The sequence below is a fragment of the Colias philodice genome, chromosome 12 (assembly GCF_061535455.1).
Source record: "Colias philodice isolate Cphi_HAF_F1 chromosome 12, ilColPhil1 Martin Lab GWU primary, whole genome shotgun sequence".
Lineage (NCBI taxonomy): Eukaryota > Metazoa > Arthropoda > Insecta > Lepidoptera > Pieridae > Colias > Colias philodice.
Window position 1 is genome coordinate 1,460,993 of NC_143097.1, and position 22,592 is coordinate 1,483,584.

At 31.6% G+C, this 22,592-nt stretch overlaps 2 protein-coding genes and 2 long non-coding RNA genes across 4 annotated transcripts in view; 2 read left to right on the forward strand and 2 right to left on the reverse strand.

Annotated features, from left to right (window-relative positions):
- Nucleotides 1–1,261, forward strand: part of fab1 (1-phosphatidylinositol 3-phosphate 5-kinase fab1) — a 32,057-nt gene extending 30,796 nt beyond the window's left edge. Inside the window, exon 34 of the mRNA XM_089701929.1 lies at nt 1,057–1,261. Coding sequence (XP_089558055.1) covers nt 1,057–1,232 — 176 coding nt within the window. The 3' untranslated portion in view covers nt 1,233–1,261. The remainder of the gene's footprint in view (nt 1–1,056) is intronic.
- Nucleotides 1,262–5,570: 4,309 nt separating this feature from the next.
- Nucleotides 5,571–13,626, reverse strand: LOC149483774 (uncharacterized). Its single transcript, XM_089701291.1, has 7 exons — nt 13,441–13,626; nt 12,566–13,363; nt 9,258–9,372; nt 8,639–8,918; nt 8,114–8,176; nt 7,866–7,939; nt 5,571–7,186 (listed from the first exon to the last, which is right to left on the reverse strand). The coding sequence occupies exons 1-7, from the start codon at nt 13,619–13,621 to the stop codon at nt 7,132–7,134; spliced, it is 1,566 nt and encodes a 521-aa protein (XP_089557417.1). The 5' UTR covers nt 13,622–13,626; the 3' UTR covers nt 5,571–7,131.
- A 175-nt stretch (nt 13,627–13,801) lies between these two features.
- LOC149483775 (uncharacterized) lies at nt 13,802–14,534 on the forward strand. Its single transcript, XR_016316350.1, has 2 exons — nt 13,802–14,046; nt 14,350–14,534. It is a non-coding gene; the product is annotated as an uncharacterized LOC149483775 (long non-coding RNA).
- A 2,888-nt stretch (nt 14,535–17,422) lies between these two features.
- On the reverse strand, nt 17,423–19,903 carry LOC149483776 (uncharacterized). Its single transcript, XR_016316351.1, has 2 exons — nt 19,016–19,903; nt 17,423–18,814 (listed from the first exon to the last, which is right to left on the reverse strand). It is a non-coding gene; the product is annotated as an uncharacterized LOC149483776 (long non-coding RNA).
- Nucleotides 19,904–22,592: the final 2,689 nt, after the last annotated feature.

A 22,592-nucleotide genomic window follows, 5' to 3' on the forward strand; every position in this document is an offset into this window, starting at 1 on the left:
CTAGGTAAGCTTTTAATGATAGGACAATTAGTAAAAGCTCTCTCAGGACTTGATAGAGCTTTTATAGATAGGACAATTAATAAAAGTTCTCTAAGGACTTGATAGAGCTTTTAATGATAGGACATTAAGTAAAAGCTCTCTCAGGACTTGATAGAGCTTTTAATGATAGGACAATTAGTAAAAGCTCTCTCAGGACTTGATAGAGCTCTCGGGCTAAAATCGCTCATTCAAGCGCGCAATGAGGCCGATATAAAACCTTTGCTGGAACTCAAACTCAAACTCAAACATTTATTTATTCAATTAGACTTCTTCTAGAAGCACTTTTGAAAGTTTCAATGACGTCATTAGGTACATATTTTTAACATTTACCATCGATTCGGAAAGCAGTATCTAACTTTCAGAGCTTTGCATTGAAAGCCGCGGAAATCGGAATATCTGCGCTATTTGTACCAGTAGGCAATAATCCTGATTATATCACGCTTAGGATATTTATAAGGTTCTATAGAATTCGATTTTTAGTTTTAAAGCATTCAAATATGATTTCTAAATTAATTTTTTTTAGAATAAAAATAACGATTTTTTAAGTACCTTTGTACTGAATCGGTGGCTAAAAAAGGTATTACTATTGTTATACACTTGTAAATGCTTACATCAAAAAAAGTTTTCATCTACATCGTGCTATTAAATTGTTATGAACATTAAATAAACTCACAAATTACAGAACAGACTTTGAAACCATACGAACTTTATAGCATCTATCAGCGCACAGCCCAAACCACTGGGCGTATCGGGCTGAAATTTGGCATGCAGGTAGATGTTAGGACGTAGGCGTCCGCTAAGAAAGGATTTCCCGAAATTCTTGCGGGAACGGGGAAAAACGGGGATGCACGTACAAAGTCGTGGGCGGAAGCTAGTTAAATATATAGTTCAAGATACTAAACTAACTCTATTACCCCCCAAGTCTGATTTTCAAAAAATTTAAATACTTAATTTTATCACTAAAAATTTAAATTTGTTATATTACTACTATTACAAAATACGTTTTTCATGTTCTAGATTACATCCGCACATTCACTTGGGATAAAAAACTGGAGCATCTAGTGAAGAAGAACTTAGGTTCAGGCCAGCCCACCGTGGTGTCGCCTGAACAATATCGCAGGAGATTCTGTGCGGCCGCTCGCAAATACTTCCTGCATTGTCCTCACCATTGGGATCTTATTTTTGGAAATTAGGAGACATTTTGCGGGAAATATGGATTTTTTGTATATGTCGGCGCAACGACGATAAACGACTACCCTCAAACTACTAAATAATTATAACTAGCTAAAGTTTACTTTGATCTTTTTAAATAAGTGGTTGATTCATTAATCAACCACTAATGAAATAATTAAATTAACGAAAAAATTAATGTTTGTTAAAACTGATGAAAATTAATTGTAAAAATTCGAGTGGCAACACTCAAACTAATTCTTGTGAGTCATGGTTCGCTTTAAATACGAGCGCCCGATGGCACAGAACACATTCACTTGCCGGCCGTCGGAGCGTTCGGAGCTCTCTCTATAATTTCGACGTAGATTAAAAAGGCAGTAAAATACCTACGGGCGTTCTACTTCGAGTATGAGCGTCTGCTCTGATGATGGTGACGTCAGAATTGCTGACGTCACTCTTTTTAAAAATAGCCTTTGGGCCTCTTCTTCCGTCATCAGAAGTTGGATAGAATTCAAGCTTTCTATTTTTAAATGTTAACGTTTACGTAGTTTTGTAACGGCATACTGGCGTTTGTGTTTTTTCGTGCGTTGTGTAAAGTAAAAGTTTGTTGCGTGGATAATTGTAACGGGAGTGTAGTTCATCGAAGGAATTGTGTGTGTTATCTGAGCTGCGCCTCTCTTTGTGATAAGCATAAATCTACGAGAACCTCCGAGAAATCTACGAGAACCTTCGAGAATCTGCCTATATCACAAATGAGTAGGTGTTGATCACATGATACGCGAACGGACTGTGTCTGTCATGTGGAGTGTTCAGTATTCTGAAAGGTCAGTGTGGCCGAGGCAGTGTGTTTTTGAAATCCCGAGATGAACTACCGTAGTGTTGTAATACAAAAAAAGGCGTACGAGGACGTACGATTGTCAGTATGGCCGTGTTAGACTTAAAATCTACGAGAACCTCCGAGAAATCTACGAGAACCTTCGAGACTCTCCGAGAACCAACACAAAATACGCCGAGAATCGTTCTCTTCTTCTTTGTCGATTCACTCTTGGCAGAGTGGTCGTGGTCACGTTGAGACATCCACATCGGTAGTGGAGGCGGACACAGCTTTCCGCACGATCTCCCGCCATGTCTTCCTGTTACTAGACTGTCTGGTGCAGTCTGATACACAAATTCCTATAGCAGATTTCACTTGGTCAGTCCAGCGCATTAGTGACCTGCTTTTACAACGAGACATTTACAACGAGGCTGGTGCAGAGCGCGCACCGCCTGTCAGTATGGCCGTGTCGGCGCAACGACGATAAACGACTACCCTCAAACTACTAAATAATTATAACTAGCTAAAGTTTACTTTGATCTTTTTAAATAAGTGGTTGATTCATTAATCAACCACTAATGAAATAATTAAATTAACGAAAAAATTAATGTTTGTTAAAACTGATGAAAATTAATTGTAAAAATTCGAGTGGCAACACTCAAACTAATTCTTGTGAGTCATGGTTCGCTTTAAATACGAGCGCCCGATGGCACAGAACACATTCACTTGCCGGCCGTCGGAGCGTTCGGAGCTCTCTCTATAATTTCGACGTAGATTAAAAAGGCAGTAAAATACCTACGGGCGTTCTACTTCGAGTATGAGCGTCTGCTCTGATGATGGTGACGTCAGAATTGCTGACGTCACTCTTTTTAAAAATAGCCTTTGGGCCCTTCTTCCGTCATATAAAATATGTAAAAAAAATATAGCAATATCGATTTTTTTTGTGCAAAAAAAAATATTATTTTTGATATTTTATCTGTTATTGATTATAAAATAATATAGAAGGTGTAGAATGAAGTGATGATTTTTTTTAATGAAATAAATTTGCAAGCTTTATGTTGTACAATATTAAAAATTATGTTAGTTTTTTGTTTCGAACAATGTGAGATCAAATTTTATATGTACTTATATTTTACTTGGGTAAAAATCGGCTCTAATGTTCATTCGATTATGATATAAAATATTACTTACATTTGATTAAAAGTTGCTCGATATCACATTAATGATATGTATTAAAAAAAATGTATGCTTTCAAATTGTTGCTCGGTTAATTTTTAGATTTTTTTAAAGTGAAACTTTTATTACATCGTCTCAAACTTTTTGGTCTGTGTAGCGCATGTCGCGTGTATCGCGGCTGCCGAGTAGGTATACCTACTCGGCAGCCGACCGTCACGCGACATGCGCTACACAAAGCAGTGTTCGGAACCGTTCGAACAGTTTCACTTTTCCGTGGTTTCATAAAACCACACAACATTTTTTTATGTTTTGTTAACTTTCCATCTTCCATCTACTTAATAAAAACCACAAGGAATATTTTTTTTTCATATCTAACTAGTTTTAAGATGATTTGTTTGATTTATTCTGATTTGTTACCATATTTTTTAGTCTTAAAGTTGTGAAATGAAAAATTTGTAAATGCAATAATATTAATACAATAAAGGTTTCTGTACTGGCTTTATATTTTATAGGAATCATAGTTGAATCTAACTCATTTTTACACGCTTTATATTAGCTTCACCTGTATGTTTGTAACCGACTTCTTTGGGCGCGATTTTGACCCACTTTAAACGGCCAGATTTCGTTCAAACTTTGTAGATTTATTGAGGACCGATGACAATACACTAATTTGATAAAAATTTTCTATTTTTTAGTTCGGTTTTCTATAAAAAGCGAGTTGTTTAGTTTTTTTTTAACTATTGTTATTATTAGTTTAGTTATATTTTTTTATTTAAATATTGGCTTTAAGTAAGTATTAGCTGATTGGAGTCTCAAAGAATTAGTATAATAATTAGTATTATATACCCTTTAATTAAGTACATATACGCAAATTATATATTTATTTTACATGTATGCTTTATGGAGAGTGTTTGTGTGCGAACATCTGTATTAAAGGTTTTTAGTTCTTCCAATAAGTTGAATTTTAATATTTTATTGCACGTTTAGTTACATTCCATTACTTTTAAAATGTTATGTTCTTTCACCTGATGTTATTTTTATACACCCTAAGCATAATAAATGAATTTTATTTAAACTGTGTTTTTATTTTTCTCCTATTAAACCTTTCATTATTAACATAACACAAAACAGTCCTACTTTACTACGTTCATACAAAAACGAACAGAAATGTCTTGAAATTTTGTAGAGATTTTGATGTTGACAGAGGAAAGTATGAAAATCAAGCTTATTAGCATATTTACCAAATTCCAAAAACAATAAATTTTGCCGCACTTGCCTCACCCTGGCTCAGACCCATAAGGTATACAACCAAAAAACTAAATTATGTAGGTACTAACTCTCTCATGGCATGGCACCCTTATCATTAAAAAGTTAGTTCATTTAAGGGTGGGTATAAAGCAAAATTACCAATCTTCTATTAGATGATACGTGTAATATTCCAGACCAAATCTAAAAAAAATAATATATATCAAACTAGATGATATTTTCAAGGATTCTGTTTGATCAAAAACATAAAATATTAAAATCGACTCGATAAAAAAAATCACGAAGTTACCTCTAATTTTCACACTTTTACGTTTTCTACTTGACATGGTAATACCTATTATGATTTTTATTTCATAAACAATTATATTAAAGCATTTGCGAGGGCTTTGTCAGAGCATTTTGTGTAATTAAGTTTTGGTTTTATGACGAATAAAGCGCGTCACACATGATGAAGATTTTGCACGTGTAATATAATATTTTATCTTAAGATACTGTAATATAAAATATTACAGTATCTTAAGGTATCCGGTACCAGCGTTCACACCATCATTTTTCTTTTTGTCATTGCGTACTAAGACCCCTGTAGAACCGCTATCCTGTTACAAATGACCCACAAAATTTCGGGTCATTTGTAACACATACATACATTTAGTATGAGATACGAATATCCCATGTACATTTAATATGAAAGATTTTAGCTTTTTCTTTCTTTTTTTTTTTGGTTTTCTGCTTTAATTACTTCGCAAATTTGAAGGGAAGTTCATTTAGAAACTGTAAATAGAGCTCCTCATTGTATTGCACAATGAGGACATCACTTCGAAAATCTGCTATGAATACAAAATGTATGGGAAATAAAATGTATGGGAGCGTTTAATGTAACATTTTTGGATATTTCTCGTTTTATTTTTTAAAATTTATTATGGCCATTTTACTCATTAGGTTAAGTACTTTCGATATCAGTTTAAAGTTTTTTGATATCTGCAATAGTTACGGAATAATCGCTTGTGCACACTAATTAACGATTACACCCTGAATAGTGGCTTTTTTATGTTGTGTTTTTTATGTTTTATGCTGAATAGTGGGGGTTACGAAAGAAAACAAAAAATACACATGTTTATAATTAATTTTATTATCCTCAGGCTCACATAAGTTACATTCCGAGTTTCAAAAACATAACATATTTCCATACAAACACTTATTAATACATAAATGGCAGAATTTTCAATACTCGTAAACAACCACTTATTTCTCATAAATATCCAAAATATTCTATTTTCCTTTACAAATCCTTCCCACTTATACGTTTAGAAGTATTGAAAATTATCCAAATTCACCATAGCTACTGCTATACAGTACTTTACAATTTAAATTAATAATAATTAGTAATCTGTCACATTTAGTACGGCAAAAACACCAATATAATTTAGATTTTAGATTCCGAGCCCCATTTTTGATACTTAAATATATTTTCCATGATTTCTCTCAACACTTCTATTCCCACAAGTTTTATGTATTATTTATTCTAAGTTCAATAAATAATTCATAGACGAGAGCCTATTTGTACAGAAGTTATTTACACATAATGAAATCTATGTTATAGTTCTCATTTGGTTTATGATGAGGATGATGAAGTATGAATATTTATATATAATAATAATAGATTATACTATGATATTTTTAGTATACTTACTAGAAGAAAATTTTCTACTAATTTACATCTGTATTGAAATTTGAAAAAAAAAATAACGTATTTTTCGATTTTAATTTGGAAAAGTCATGTTTTATTTTATGGGTTAAACTGAATATAATAAACGACATATAAGAAAATTAGATATTTAAATCCTAAATTATGATAATTTACAATTGTACCATTACATATTATGTACAATTTAATGATCATGATGATTTTTAACCAAATTTCAAGCTAGGAAGGAAGCTCCATCATTTAATCAAATATTAAATAGTCATATATTGGAATAAAGTATACAATTATATTTTTTGCCTTTGGCATACAAGAATTTAATATATTTTTACACGCATTTCACCTGTATGTTTGTAACCGACTTCTTTGGGCGCGATTTTGACCCACTTTAAACGGACACACAGATTTCGTTCAAACTTTATAAATTTATTGAGGACCAATGACAATACACTAATTTGATAAAAATTTTCTATTTTTTAGTTCGGTTTTCTATAAAAAGCGTGTTTTTTAGTTTTTTTAAACTATTATTATTTTTATTAATATTAATATGATGATTCCGTAATTAAAAACTAAATTAAGCTGCTTCTTGAGTATTTCATCCACCACGTCGCACAATTTCACCAAACTATTTACAAACAAAAGAAATCTAGCAGTGATTTTACCTTTAATCATTATCAAGACGATAAACAAAGAAAAAAATATGTATATTTATACAAATCTGAGTGAGTTGATTGCGATAGCGAATATGCCTAACGCATGTAACGCACATATATGAGAAAATACATCGCAAATTATGAGTAATATACAATATGACTCTTGTAACTAAAGTGACTTGAAAAAAACAAGCTGCTTTAGAATTTTTAAAGTTAATCATGATTTTAATAGTAAAATAGTTTTTAGTTAGGAGTCACTTTAGTTAGGAGTGAGCGTTGGATCCGCTTATACATAGTAAGATAAATTAATATCAAGTGGGGTCTCGGTTCTGTGTCCGCAGTCGCTCCAAATTTGATAAGAGCTCCCTGAAAATAAGAGAACATAATTATAATAAAAAATAAATATTTTACAAGTTATTATATAAACATATTTTTAAATTGAGAACACGACGCGGACGGTAAATATCGATTGAGATAGACCAAATTTTATAGCCCGGTGTTAGACGCAAGACCGACAATGCAGAAATGTGTGAAAAGTCCGAAAACGCTCATTTTGTGTAAAATAGCCAGAACGCAAAATTCATGTCTATATTGATAAAGTTCATAAAGCGTAGTGGCAATGAAAGAAATGGCAATTATTAACATTAATTGGTTTATCGTAATACCAGTCACTGTCATACGCACGAAACCGACGAATTTGTTCATTGTAAAAATGTTGATACACTATTGAGTGAACTGGGTGACACGACGCGGACGGACAGGCATTAAAAAATGATAAAAATTAGAAATAACCTTAAATTCATACAAATAGTCGATTTTGAATCAATTTATTCCGTACGCGTCATGATTACCACAACGTGTTGTGAGTTATTTTTATACGACTGCGATAGGAGGGTTATGTTTTTCGATTGTATGTATGAATATTTCTTTGGAACGCAAAAAAGGTGATTAATAGTCAAATTTGCAATCAGATTTTTTTTATATTGTTTTGCTCATTGAACAATTTGTCTTTGAGCGTAATATTCATGTATTATGTAAAACTTACCGTAGTGAGGTTTCTGTGATAGTAGACGCAGCTCGGAGTGTCCGGACCTCCTCTTGAGAGGATGATAATTCCTCCTGAAAACAAATAAAAATCATTAAATTATAAAATAAGATATAAAATTATTAAATTATAATTTGTCAAGCTAAGAGGATATAAAATTCAAATTTGTATTTAGCATGTTAAGACTTTTTAAAGTAATACCCAAAATACTATACAGAATATGCAATAAAAATATTAACAAAACCAACCTGAAGTCGTTTTATTTCATTCTTCAAGTCTGCAACTGTAGAGTCTGTCTCATTGGGTCGAGCCTGTAAATATAGGGTATTGTTTTATTAAAATCTTGATAATTTTTCTGAAGTACTTTACTTTTCTTTTCTGAACTGATTAATTATTATAAGGAGCAACGACGCTCATTGAGCGAAAAAAGCACAACACTAAAAGATCTAAAATGCGAAATCCAATGCAAATGCAAAATTTAAAGTAAGTGTAGGACGACATTTCCAATTGTCTCTACAATAGTATGAAGGCATGAGAAAGTAAGTCATGGTTAAACGATTAATTCAAAACGCGTCATGGCATTTCTTCATCGTTGAGAGAATTTTCATTACAGCCATAACACAAATGTATTTTGTGTAATTTTAAAATTGTCTTTTAACTGTGATCACGACTACTATATTTCGCTCTTTATAAATAATATTAATTTATTTCAAATCAAGTATCTAACAGATTCTCAGCATCATCCCCAATATAACATGAATTTATTCACTCACCGCTGCATCCAATAGATTATGTTCCCGGTGTACACCATCATCAGTCAGTCTGACATCACTCAGTTGCGTTCTCAGCGCTGTCTCAGCCAGTCTGACGTCACTGAGTTGAGTTCTCAGCGCTGTCTCGGCCAGTCGGACGTCACTGAGTTGGTTTCTCAGCGCCGTCTCAGCGGCCCGGACAGTACTGAGTTCAGCTCGTAATAAACGAAGGGCTTCCCTTCCTGAATTCAATTCTTCTTCGGCGCGAAGCCGCCTATTGCGTTCCATAAATAGTTCCGACCTAAAATAAGTAGGTTAAGTAAGTAAAAAGCAAAAGAATTTAACAAGCAACTACTAACAACAAATCAAGCAGTTTAGTAATGTTCTGTAGTGAGATGTTCCATGACTGTCATTGAGTCATGATTATTTATTTTGCACCAAATCCTACAGAAAAATATAAGTACCTACTTCAAATACTAAAACAAGAACAGCACAACAGGTGGTGCATTATCCTATAAACATATAAATAAAGCACTACCATACACAATTATTTTCTAGATTTTCAGCCACGCCGATAAATACTTAAAATTACACTTCAAAATATTTTGCACAGTACAACAACATTCATCCGAAATCTCACCTAGTCCGTTCCAACTCAACAAGTTGTTGTATCTGTTCATTCTGTGCTTGTGGTTCCGGCGACGTCCTACCGGGGTGCACTGGCAGGAAGTCTGGTAGTCGCATGGATTCTGCACCTGCAAATAAGAGTAATTGTGTAAAATTTTGGCAATGGTCAGACTTTTTATCATTTATCATTTTCTTTTTTACATCTGACTAGTTGCTTTCAGTGGTTACAACCTGGTTTACTTTTTTCTAAATTAAAAAATTCAAACTAGACAAATTTATCAGAACATAAACCATTGTATTTTAATTCAACTGTTTTTGAGTATATACTTAAAAGTAGACTGTAATTTGTTTGTTGTTCTGCTTTTATTAGAATGCAATGCAGTGTAAAGTGAAGACAAACCAAAAAACAATAATCGTCAAATTAATCTCGTAAGACATTTATTTATGCATGCATATAGTTCATTAATTTATGAACATTTAAGTTTTTTCTATTTTTGATATTACATATTTGAACCAGTTTATACAGGTAAGTATAACTAAACTTCATTTTTATTTCAGTCATTCATTCAGTCTTAGTTGTTAAATCTTTCATTTAATAAATGAAACGGTAATAAGCCAACTGGTTAGTCATTTAATAAATGAAACATTTAACAACCAGTGCTATAACAGGGCTATCATATTCAGACCTTTGTATAGTTAGTTCTTTCAAAATGCTCTTACGTCTATGATCTACATATAATAACGCATATCATTACATTGTTTGACTTGTATAAAATTATTTTGTTTATCAAATACAAATCGCAAGCAAATACATGCAAACTGTAAAGTGTAAATGATTAAAATATCACTCCAAATAGGTCAAAATGAATAACCTCTCCTAGTTTTAAATATATTGATATGTACATATTATATCTAATACATTTTCAGGAAATGTTTGCGACTTAATATTGCTTTGCAATACCTTTACGTAACAAGTATTTTGTAAGTACATTTGGAATAGTTATTGTTGTTAATACATTTGCCTTCTTGTGGATTTAGAACTATAGAATTCAGAAAGATAAAGTTTGGAAACATGAGGACATCCGACATATATCCTACCCATTAATTATAGAAGTGAAAATTTGTAGGAATGGATCAATGGATGTTTGTTATTGTTTCATACAAAAATTGCAGAACAGATTTAGATGATAATAATAATATTCCAGGACAATTTTCCCACACGGCACGATCTGATCCCATACTAAGCTTTCGCTTATGTTATAGAAACCAGATGGCTGATAAACATACATATATAATTTTTAAATAAATACTTATAGTTATAGATAATTGACACCCAGACACAGAGCAAACATCCATGTTCATCACACAAATATTTGCCCCGGGTGGAAACGAACCCACGACCTCTGGCTTGTAAGGCAGGGCTACTACCAACCAAGCCAACCGGTCAGTCAAAAGTCATGATACCTTGATGATGATGCTTATGTACCAGAATACTACATATTATTAATAACTCAGGCCCCGGAACCACAGACACAATAGAAAATCTATTGTGTCTGGGACCGATCGGGCCGTTAAGGTTAAGGTATAGAAATACTTGCTAACACACATGTGACAACTATTAAAGCATACCATAACCATTTATTCAAATAAGCTTGAAAGTAAATGGTTTACAAGAGCAGAGCGACAAAACTAAATAATATTGAATATACATCTTTGAATATCTTTCTTCATGTGTTTATTACTGAACTCCTAAGAGCTGTACAGATTTAAATTAAAATTTTAATTAATAAATAAATTAAACCAAAAAATAATGTGAGTAAAACCCTGAGCAAAAGCTAGTAAATTTATAATCGTACATCAACAAAATTGCTAATCACACGGAATATTTGAATTATGAACAATTAGCATAGAAAATACGCAACATACTTTGAATATGTATACAATGTACATGTTTATGTATATATGAGTTTTTCTGAGGTCAAGGTAGCAAATTTGTAGATGATTTTATGTTTGCCGCATATAATTACTGTTATATTGTTTTACTTTGATTTTACCCTATGATAATGGTACTAGTACTATTTAAATTTAAAAAGTGGGATAAAAGTAATGATTTTATTACTATTTTCTGTTTATTTAAGGATCAGTTGGCTTTCATTAAAATAATTTAAACAATTGTAAACAACTTATGAGTACTTTTACATAGCTCTAGCCAAATTTGCTGTCCCAACTTTTATTATTGTACTTCAGTATTTAAAATTTATAAGTAACTAGCGGTACGCCCCGGCTTCGCCCGTGGTCCATGTTTCGCAATAAAAGGTAGCCTATGTCCTTTCTCGGGTATCAAAATATCTCCATACCAAATTTCATGCAAATTGGTTTAGTAGTTAAGGCGTGATTGAGTAACAGACAGACAGACAGAGTTACTTTCGCATTTATAATATTAAGTATGGATTAAGCTAATGTAGGTAATGCCTTAGATTTATCATACCACTAGCAGTCCGCCCCGGCTTCGCCCGTGGTACATGTTTACGTTTTTTCTACATAAGAACCATCCTCATACTTCAAGGAATATAATAAAAAAAGAATTATTGAAATCGGTTCAGCCGTTCTCGAGTTATATGTGCTTACCAACACATTTTGCGATTTATTTTTATATATAAGAATGATGATATGAATCATTAAGTCTTTTATAAAACTGTACTGAATTTTTAAGATTAATTTCAGTTGTCTTTGATTGTATTTAAGTTTGATGGCAATTAGAAAAAATTGGTTATAAGTACATATATAGTACAAAATTATAGTAAAGATTGACTTAAATCTATAACTGCAATTACCATAAGCAATACAGTATTAATAAGAAGTAAAGAAAAATCAAGTCAATAGTATTTAAACACACTGAACAATTTTTAAAATAAACATTCAATTTGGTAAAAATTGTGATCTTTTCTAAAATATAGCTTAGTTCTTCTCTCTTTCTTATATATAAAAAATAATGTCAAATCAGTTACAGTACAAGAACATTTGCTTTGACAAGAACACTTCTATAGTGAAGGATATACAAAAATTGAAAAGTTAAATTGTTGTCATCATCTATCATCTGTTAATTAAAAATTCTTATTCTTTTAATAATAAAAATAATTTTGTATTGTACTCTTAAGAAATAGCTCTGTATAATTGGCGCATGCTGTGTTAACCTCTAATTATTTGTTACTTTATTGCACGAACTATATGTTATATAATAATAATTATATTAAGGAATCATTGTAAACAAATGTTGGTTGACCAAATAAATAAATAAATAATTAAATAAATAACACTTACCAGCATTAGATGGAAGGTCCAGCGGGAAATTATTCCTTGGCGAGACGTTCCTCCTGTCAGCGGGATTCACAGACTCTGTGAGGTCCAGGTTAAGGTGCACTAAGTCCAAAGGTGGAGGAGCTGCTTCCGCTCCCACAGGGAGGTCCAACGGGATGCTGCGGTTCGACGGACCCGACTCTTCAGACGTGGACGCAGCACCCAGATAAGCATCATAGTCATAATTCCTATTGCCACCATAGCTATTCTTGTTTCGCCTACCAAGCGATGAAGAACCAGCATTGTAATTCGAATTGGTATACGTAAAATCTGGTAAATTATCGAGATCCACTGATATAGGTCCGTTCGAGTTTAAATACGCTTGCTCCACTAAAATATGATCTTGAACAAAGTCAGGCAGGGATGGCATGCCCAAAGGCTCGGATGCCAAGTTCGGCCGGTGGAAGAACGGCCCGTCTGAACTATCCGCGTAATAATTATGCTTAGATTCGGATTCTTCAACTACACTAAAAGGAATTTCTACGGAACTACTAGAAGACGCGTCCTCACTATTACGATGTATCACAAGGTCGTTTTTCTTTTCTTTGGCTTTATTTTCGTTGGAGCGATTCTTGTCACGTCTCGAATCACTATGAATGTCTATTTTGTCTAGTCTAGTCGGCGAATGCTGCACTGTGTTCGCGTAAACCTTAGGTCTTGCGCCGGTGTTCTCGTATGTTGAATTGCCCGGTAACGAGAGATCCCGCTTCAGGAAGTGTCGAAGCGAAAAAGGGTTGTCCTCCTTGCGCATCGCTCCCGTTTCTGCAAAAATAAAGCACGCTAGCTCAAGAATGCCTTTATATATAGACGAACAAAAAACAACTCCGCAAAACACTCACTTGATGATGAACAACTCGGCTCTGTTGGTGATTTATGACCATTTTCCTTGCTATCATATTTAGCCTCTTCGATACCTAAATCAGGCTTTGATGTACTGGGTTGGTTACCGTCATTGGTTTCCGAATTATTTGAATTTTGAGGCGATTTTTTGTCCGAAACACCATCTTCGTCCTCCGCCATGATAACGAAAATGACATTTCAAAATTTCGTTCGAGAATCAAACGTCAAACTTCATACAGAACAAATTAATACGATTGATGGAAACAAAATGCATTCTTAAAATTACTAAACGATAACCCCACGGTTTAATAAATAATATAATATTATTGATGATTTTTCTAGTATAAAGTGATGAAAATAATATATTTAACATAGAACAGTAAAGTAGATAGAAGTGTGATGTGGGCGTGGCCCACGTGTCAATGATAAGTTTAGATCACCTAACTTGCTCTCAGTTGTGCGCAGAAAAATATTCGAGTCGGTTGTCAGCTGTCAAACCTTTTTTCCATATTTATTCATTAATTAGGACGTGTTGTTCGGTATAAAGAGTGCAAAAATGATAGCAGACGAAATAATATCAGCAATGAAGGCATTTCATACCGTCGGTAAGTCTTATTTTAATTTATTTTAATTATATTTTATGTTATAACTTCGCTTGTCGTAATTTGTCAAAATTGTATACAAATATCTAGTCAAAATGAACCTTAATCCATTAGAAATTAGTACTATTATAGATTGAACAGCAAACAAGACTTTCTGGAATATTATTGCAATAAACAAACGAATGTCGCTTTAGTGATGCTTGTGGTGCATATCGACAGTATCGATACTTTAGAAAAGACAAACATTATAAATATTAAATTTTATTTTATTTTTCCTTAGCTTTCATTTGTCTAATTTATTTATAGATTTCCCAAAGAGGCTAATTTAAAAGAGAAATGGATAAATGCAACGTGACGAGTTAACTGGATGCCGAACAGTACTAAGCGGTCTAACAAAGGCCACCGATACATCAAACCTACAGCAGTTCCAAGATTTAAAATAATGCATATTTTCTGTTTGTATTTTGTAAATATAGATTTATACTATTCTATTCCGTTTTTTATTTAATAATAATATTATAAAAAGACGTACTTAGTAGTAATAAACATACTCCAAAATGTGACGCATTATACTATACTCATATAAAAGAAAGAAAAAAAAATACACAAAAAATATTTATTTGTGAATTATCGATAACAAGGCTGACATCCCTCAGAGCATAGCATCAGATAAATATCAAGTTAATGTCATTAATGTTGAGTGACACAAATTTCAACCTTATCTCTATGTGTTGCGTTTCAAATTTATATCTATCGAAAACTAACGCCCTCTGTTGTGGAGTAGCTGAATGTTTTCGAATTTGGAATTTCTGTGCAATGAGAAACAAAACAGCTAATATACCTAGGGATGTTATACTAAAATAAATCGTAACATGGTGCGTTAGGGTACATATTGAAATGCTGAATTTATAACCTAAGTCAGTTTTTACTCAAATTAAGCTGTCCAATCAAAGGCATAGTTTACTTGTAGTGTACTGTATCACTATCGGTTTAAATGTGTGGGTTTGGCGACACTGGTTTTCATACTATAGTCTGTCCACTATAAGAATTGCTTTTTGACAGCTCGACGGGTGATACCAGAAGTGATGTTCAAAAGATTATCGATTGTGATACCAGTTCAATTTTATATTCAAAATATTATCATAAATCGAATCAGGTACGTAAATAATAATTACAACGTAAACGTACTAATAAGATATGTAATAATAAGACCACATATCTATGCATTGTATGTTAAAACTAAACTAAACTAATGTTTTATTATTTATTGGTTTTTAATTTTTATCTTAACTACAATTTGGTTGTCTTTACGTTTAAATTATATAACATAATAGAAGAGTTTTTCTCTATCGGATATATTTTACAGACTATTTCTATCGATTATTTTAATCTATCGACCCATCATTGAATAATTCTGTGTAGGCATCACTAAGTGGGCGGGACCTGTCCATGAAGTACGATAATTATTTGTATGACATTTTAACATAGACAATACAATTATACATAGGCGTGAAGCTGTCAAAAAGCAAATAATATAATGGACAGAGTATAATTAGACATTACAGCACTTCTATTTACTGTTCTGTGATATTTAACATGAAATTAATTTTATGAGTTAACGGCAGTTTTAAAACAGTTTCGAAAATCGAATTTATTCAGAGAATTTACAATAGAAAATTACTTGACCTCAGCAGATCAATAGACGATTTAATAATTTTCTTTAGTTGTGAAAAAATAATAAATTTAGTTAGTTACTTAGATACTAAAATGTTTGGTAAGCGTACATGTTATTTTTTTATGCGGGTATCCTTTAAGGGGTAATAATTCACTTATTACATCTTCCTTAATTTTTTCACTAAATTTAGAAGCTAATTTAGAATTTAAAGAAGAAAGCTTTTGATCACACTGTCCTAAATTTAGAAACCTGTTGGTTCAAAAAGACATATAAAAGACTCATAATTGTTATGATCTGATTTAGTTTCTAATTTGTAATAAGTGCAAATTATGTAATAAATAAAAACCATCAAAATATTAACATTCATTTATTTTGATTAAACATAGGTTTTTGAACATAACAGTGGGTAGTTAAAACAACACAAAATAAATTCGTTTACAATAAATGCACATATAATTTTATAGTTAAAGTATTATTACAAAATATAGAATAGGTACATTCCTTATAAGACTGAGCATATTATTTTTAGCTTTTTAAGCATCACACATTGCTTATTATTAAGTAATAATTATAGTACACAAGTAAGGTTAAATAACATGTTATTTAGAATTATTATTCAGGAGAATAGACAATATTTGAAGAGTATGAACTTATAATTTCATAAATGTTCTATAAAATTTGGTTGAAGTAATATTGTTACACTACAATACGTGATTCGTGACTTTACTGAAATAATGTTAATTTTTGAATGCATACTCTATGGTGTATTTTATTCGCAATATATTTATCTGTGCTGAAATTATCTCCTTGTATTTTGCATAATCCGGGCCATAGATTATTTTCTAAATTATTATTACACACCCTAATGAACATGTAAAAAGTGCTTGAACTTTTGTGAAACTAAAATTACAGTTATTAGTCTGATTTATTTAAAATATTAGTTTCGAAAATAATTTTGGCACATATACTCCAAAAATAAATAAATTGATATTTGGCTAAAATAATACGAATAAATATCATGTAATTTTTTCTATAGTTTGAAGGTAAATACAAAATCTCAGTATGGCACAGGTCGATGTTTGTGGTCATTGTTTTGAAAGATTACTAAGTATGTAATTATCATAATATTTTTTACAGCAGACTTATTTTCTCAAAAAAAAAAAACTTATAAACTTATGACAATCAGTTGGATAAAAAGGGAAGATCAAAATTAATTTTAAGGCATACATGATCGTGGAATACATAGAGGTTCCGTACAAAGTTATACTCCTAACATGAAAAATTAGTATTTTATCTAGAACTGAATGAAAAACAAAAATATATATAATTATATAACGACAAGTCTAACATACGCGTACGGAACCTTACAAAAAAAGAAAATATCAGTCTTTGGGATACATAAAGGTAGAAACAATTTTACTTATAATAATACATATGAATATCAAAATTATACTTTAACGTTATGTACATACAGTTCATATTGCACTAGTTAATTTAGTTGAAGAATACATGCGTCAATAATGTACATCTTACTCATATTATCTCCTAAATTATAATAATTATGGGTATATTTTTGAATATCCATTCATCATCGCTTCATACCACAGAATCAGACATAATCTCAAAAGAAGTAAATAAAACAATTATTAAAACACAACTTTCAATTAAATCAAAGTAAGTAAATAGGTTAAAAAAAGTTAATCGTTTTTTTAATAAATTAATGTAAAACTTTAATTTCGTGTCTAAATAAAAACTAGCAACACTTAACATTGGTAAAAATGTTGCAAATTGCAATATAACAAATACTTTATGATAGGAAGTTTTACCTATGTTAAATTAAATAATATACATTGGGTGTGAAAACAGTATGGCGTTGTTCGAAATATCTTTATTTCGTTTTCCCTGACTATTTCAAAAACACTAATATAAAACCGAATTATGAAAAAATAATATTTGATATCAGACCGCGCTTTCAATCACCACAATATTATATATTTACATAATTTATTTTATGCTATCTAAGCATAATATTTTATTACCAAATCTATTGTAATAAACGCACATACAGAACAATTTCTCGATAAATATTTTCACTCTGCCGACACATGCATTTTCTCATTCAAAGTTTTTATTTTTTATTGGAACACCCATCGATATTTTGGCGCCAATCAAAGGCCAATCACGACATAGAGACCATAGAGTAATAAACTTCTTTAACATACCACCTACTTGGTTATACATATTTTATATGATGTCTTATTTTTTAATATTATGTACAGTCACGGTCAAAAGAGGTTTTATTTTAATTTAGCCGATACAAAAAAACAAACTTTTAGGAAAACATATAATATAGTAAAATAAAAACGCTAATATTATCGTGACAAACTAAGAACCCTGGTCCCTTTCAACAGACTTTGTACGTTATATCACATTTTTTATAAAAAATATCGAAATGAACTAAAATGAAATGATTTCTAAAAATTTTTGAGACGAAACATAATGAAATGGATAAGTGCTACAACAATACAATAATTATATTTTCAAATAAAGTAAATCAATTACACAAAATAATTTATTTAATCTCTATATCTCGCTACCCTACACTCCAGAAAAATTTCTAATTCTGCCTCTTTTGACTATGACAAATTTTGGCAACAATATTAATACTACTCGTCGTACAATTTTCGAAAATATCACTAATTTGTTTTTATCTTTAACAGTACATTATTACCCATTTATATGCATACAAATATTTCATACACGTCACGGCCATAAAGGAAAAGAATACAGTTTAAAAATATAGCATGCAGTTCTCACTCAGATTTGTCAAGGATTTTATCGTGACGAAGACTCGATTGCACATAAGAATAGATACTTTTCGAGATAAAGAGATAATACACAGAAGTATGAAATGATAATCTTATCAAACATGTGACAGTTATGCATTATTTTTAGAAACCGCCAGAAAAAAAACGATTACTACGTCAGGCAAAGGCTTTTATTGATACAGCCAAGTCAATCAATTCAGTTGATTTTTCTATACTCATAGATGGACACGGGCTATAAAAAAAATTGGTTGTCTCTAAAGTCGGTTTACTGACGATAGTTGAACGTGACAACGTCCGATTGTGCTTCTTTGTCGCTCGTTCCGCGCTCTCGCTTGCACTTCAAGCCTTACATGGAACGCCTCAGAGGGAGGTAACGCCGCATGAGTCATGTTTTTTCGTGCGTGCAGCCGGCTCTATCGAATTATAAGACGTTGTCACGTCAAAAACAATTATGTAACGCTTGAATTACTATTACTGCTATAGTTTTTATACTAGTCCTTGGACTAAATATGTCGCGATTCTATATTTTAATTTAACCTTTTACGTTTTAGTGATCCGATTAGAAGCGATAAGCTGATACCGTTGTTTAATCTTTAGGCCCGATACAATTTACATTATTCACATAACACTTTACTATCTACCGGTGATCGCTTCTCGGTACTCAAGTTTATCGTATTCATGTTTTTGGTATCACGCCCATTATAGGTATCTATATGTTATTAATAATTGGTCATCTTATCTAGGTCCGGTTTGAAAGGCAAAGAAAATTCAAAAAATGTTAGTAAAAAGTAGAAGTTCGCATAAATACGTCCTAAACTTAGATACAGATGGGTTATTTAATGACTTATTGCATTTAGAGACATTTATGATAACTCAAACTATTCTTTACATTATGAAACTGTTTAGATAAGCATTTTTTCAAACTCGTTACCATTTCCGAACGCATGATCGAAAAGTAATAAAAAAATATTAAAACGAATCAATAAGAAAATGTTATCTGCAACAATTTAAAAGTAATTCGTAAAACCTTTCTTCAGTATATTACGGCATACACATATTTATGTGGCGTCGCACTGTTTGCTTTGGAACAATTCCAACATATAAATACATAAAAAATATTTCTGAAATCAAACAACACGAGACACAACGATTGTGGGTAACGAACTCGCTTTTTTATTCAATTGTTGGAATTCTTTTGTTTTTTGTAAATAGAGTAACTAAATACTCAGGAAAAATCTTGTGTTTGATTTACGCAATTATTATGTATGCGAACATCTAAACAGTTTTCATCGTGAAATAAGTAAGTAATTAGTGAATTCTTGTGCAAATATTTTCAATATTTGTACTATTAATACACGCATAGTAGACTGGGGTAGAAGCCTTTGAAAATAATGAAAAGATAAAAAAAATCGCAGTCGGATGAAACCCATTAGAAAAGGAGGGGAATATAATGAAAATAAAAGGAAAAATAAATTACGGTCAATCCGGGTTCGGGAAGTGGGAGGGGGGAGCTTTTTAGGGGAAAAAATGGTTTCTCCTGATTTCCGACAAAACTACAAGTCCTATAGAAAAAAGTTCAATGGCAAAGTTGTAGGTAATTAAAAGTTCTACAACTTTTGTATTCACAATTTTTTCACATAACCTAAAAATTTAGGTGAAAAATTCAAAAAACCAAGTTTTTGGTCTTTTATTTCTATCTACTTCAAAATTTATTTTTTTTCTGCGAAATTTGGTGGAAACTTACTTTATTATGTCCCAAATACACTGTAATTTATTTGATTGAAAATATTTATTTTTTCGCCTTATTTTGAATTAATACCAAAAAAACAACCTAATTTTCAATCGAAAAGTCACCCGTCAAAATATCAGCTTTTTTCAAAAACTTGGGGTGCCTTTTATTCATTGAAATCTCTACTTTCATATGGTGTAAAAAAAAATAAACACCACTAAAGTAAATGTTCTCAGGAAATGCATACAAACAGTGTGATAATGAGCTTTTACTAAATCAGGCACACTTCTTGAACTCTATATCTTCTCTTGTATCGGCTTTTCGGTAATATTTCAAAAGAAAAATAATTATCTGTTCTAAGTTTAATATTTTACAGCATATTCAAAAGCAAAATAATGTCGATAAAAACATTTCAGGTAGTTCGAGAAGTGTGCCTGATTTAGTAAAAGCTAATTTTCAGACTATTTGTATGCATTTCCTGAGAACATTTACTATGGTGGTGTTTATTTTTTTTACACCATATGAAAGTAGAGATTTCAATGAATAAAAGGCACCCCAAGTTTTTAAAAAAAGCTGATATTTTGACGGGTGACTTTTCGATTGAAAATTAGGTTATTTTTTTGGTATTAATTCAAAATAAGGCGAAAAAATAAATATTTTCAATCAAATAAATTACAGTGTATTTGGGACATAATAAAGTAAGTTTCCACCAAATTTCGTAGAAAAAAAATAAATTTTGAAGTAGATAGAAATAAAAGACCAAAAACTTGGTTTTTTGAATTTTTCACCTAAATTTTGAGGTTATGTGAAAAAATTGTGAATACAAAAGTTGTAGAACTTTTAATTACCTACAACTTTGCCATTGAACTTTTTTCTATAGGACTTGTAATTTTGTCGGAAATCGAGAGAAACCATTTTTTTCTCTTAAAAGCTCCCCCCTCCCGCTTCCCGAACTCGGATTGACCGTAATTTATTTTTCCTTACATTTTTATCATATTCCCCTCCTTTTCTAATGGGTTTCATCCGACTGCGATTTTTTTTTGTTTCAAAAATTATCTACTCTAGTCTATAGGTCGATCGCGGTTATACATATATATTATTTTGAAAATATTGCATACTTTCAAAATAGACAATCTGTTACAATATTATGTTGTTAGTCGTTTTAAAGAAAACAACAATTCGCCGCATAACAAAAAAATCTCTGCTTACATAAACAAAAACAAAATATTGTCTATGGTGCCCATAGTCACGCATCGACACCTTTGTTCACGCATATACGTCACAGATTTAAAAACAAAACAAAAGCCATTTCACACGCGTAATACGTTTAGTTATGGCTCATTGAGTTCACGTGACCATGTTTATTACAAGAGTGAAATCGTAAAATGTTACTGAATTAACGAAATGCCTGCCCTTGCGTGTTCCGTTAGGGAAATGGCGGGTATTTTCATAACAGAGTATGTACTTGCGTTTGCGGCGCGCGTACTTTTGTAAACATTTGTTTGTTGTCATTTTTCGGTACGCGAAAACAATTTTTGGAGGAATGCAGACAATGATAACATTCATTATGTGATAGGATAGAAACAAATGTCATAAGTAAAGTTATTTTGTTTTTTTTTCTAATTCAAAACCGCCAACAAACAGTCAAACTTATGAAAATATTAAAACGCGAATTAATTAATAACACCGTTCACCACTAGAAAAAAACATTATGATCAATGAGAAGACAAAATCGAATGATTTCCTTTGTGATCAACACAAGGGACCTATCACAAGGTTTGATTTTCAGTTTAATTTAGCAAATTGTAAACTTTACAGCTTTCTTGTCATTTTAAAGTTAATAACTCAGGCCCCGGAATCACAGACACAATAGAAAATATATTGTGTCGTGGACCGATCGGGCCGTTCGGGATCAGGGTTCAATGGGTTAAAACAAATTTCATCTCGTATAGGCCACCCATATTTTGCACGCCTCTTAAGCGAAGCGTTGAGGTGGGTACTACTGTCACTTCGCGCAAAACATCTGATTTTTCAAACTTAAAATGTCTTTATGTATCATACATTGCACTTGTAAGATAATACATACACACACATATTAAGAAAAAACACTATTTTTAACGTTCATGATATTTTTGATGTCATTTTTGTTATTTAAACTAGTTAAAAAACAGTTTAAAAAAGTTCTGTCTTGGACGTCCGTGTGTCTGTATGTGCGGATCCTTTTTCTTGTTAACACGATAGCGACCGAAATACTTTACTAATCGAGTCTTTTTTTTTCTCTTACGCTTGAGTATGCTCAGGAATAGAACCCTTTCAT

Excerpts from the sequence above, each read along its gene's own strand:
- LOC149483774 (XM_089701291.1), bottom strand. The coding sequence starts at position 13,621 with ATGGCGGAGGACGAAGATGGTGTTTCGGACAAAAAATCGCCTCAAAAT. Across the intron at positions 7,940-8,113 it reads ATGAAATAAAACGACTTCAG|GAGGAATTATCATCCTCTCA; the intron begins GTTGGTTTTGTT and ends ATTTGTTTTCAG. Across the intron at positions 7,187-7,865 it reads ATCACAGAAACCTCACTACG|GGAGCTCTTATCAAATTTGG; the intron begins GTAAGTTTTACA and ends TCTTATTTTCAG.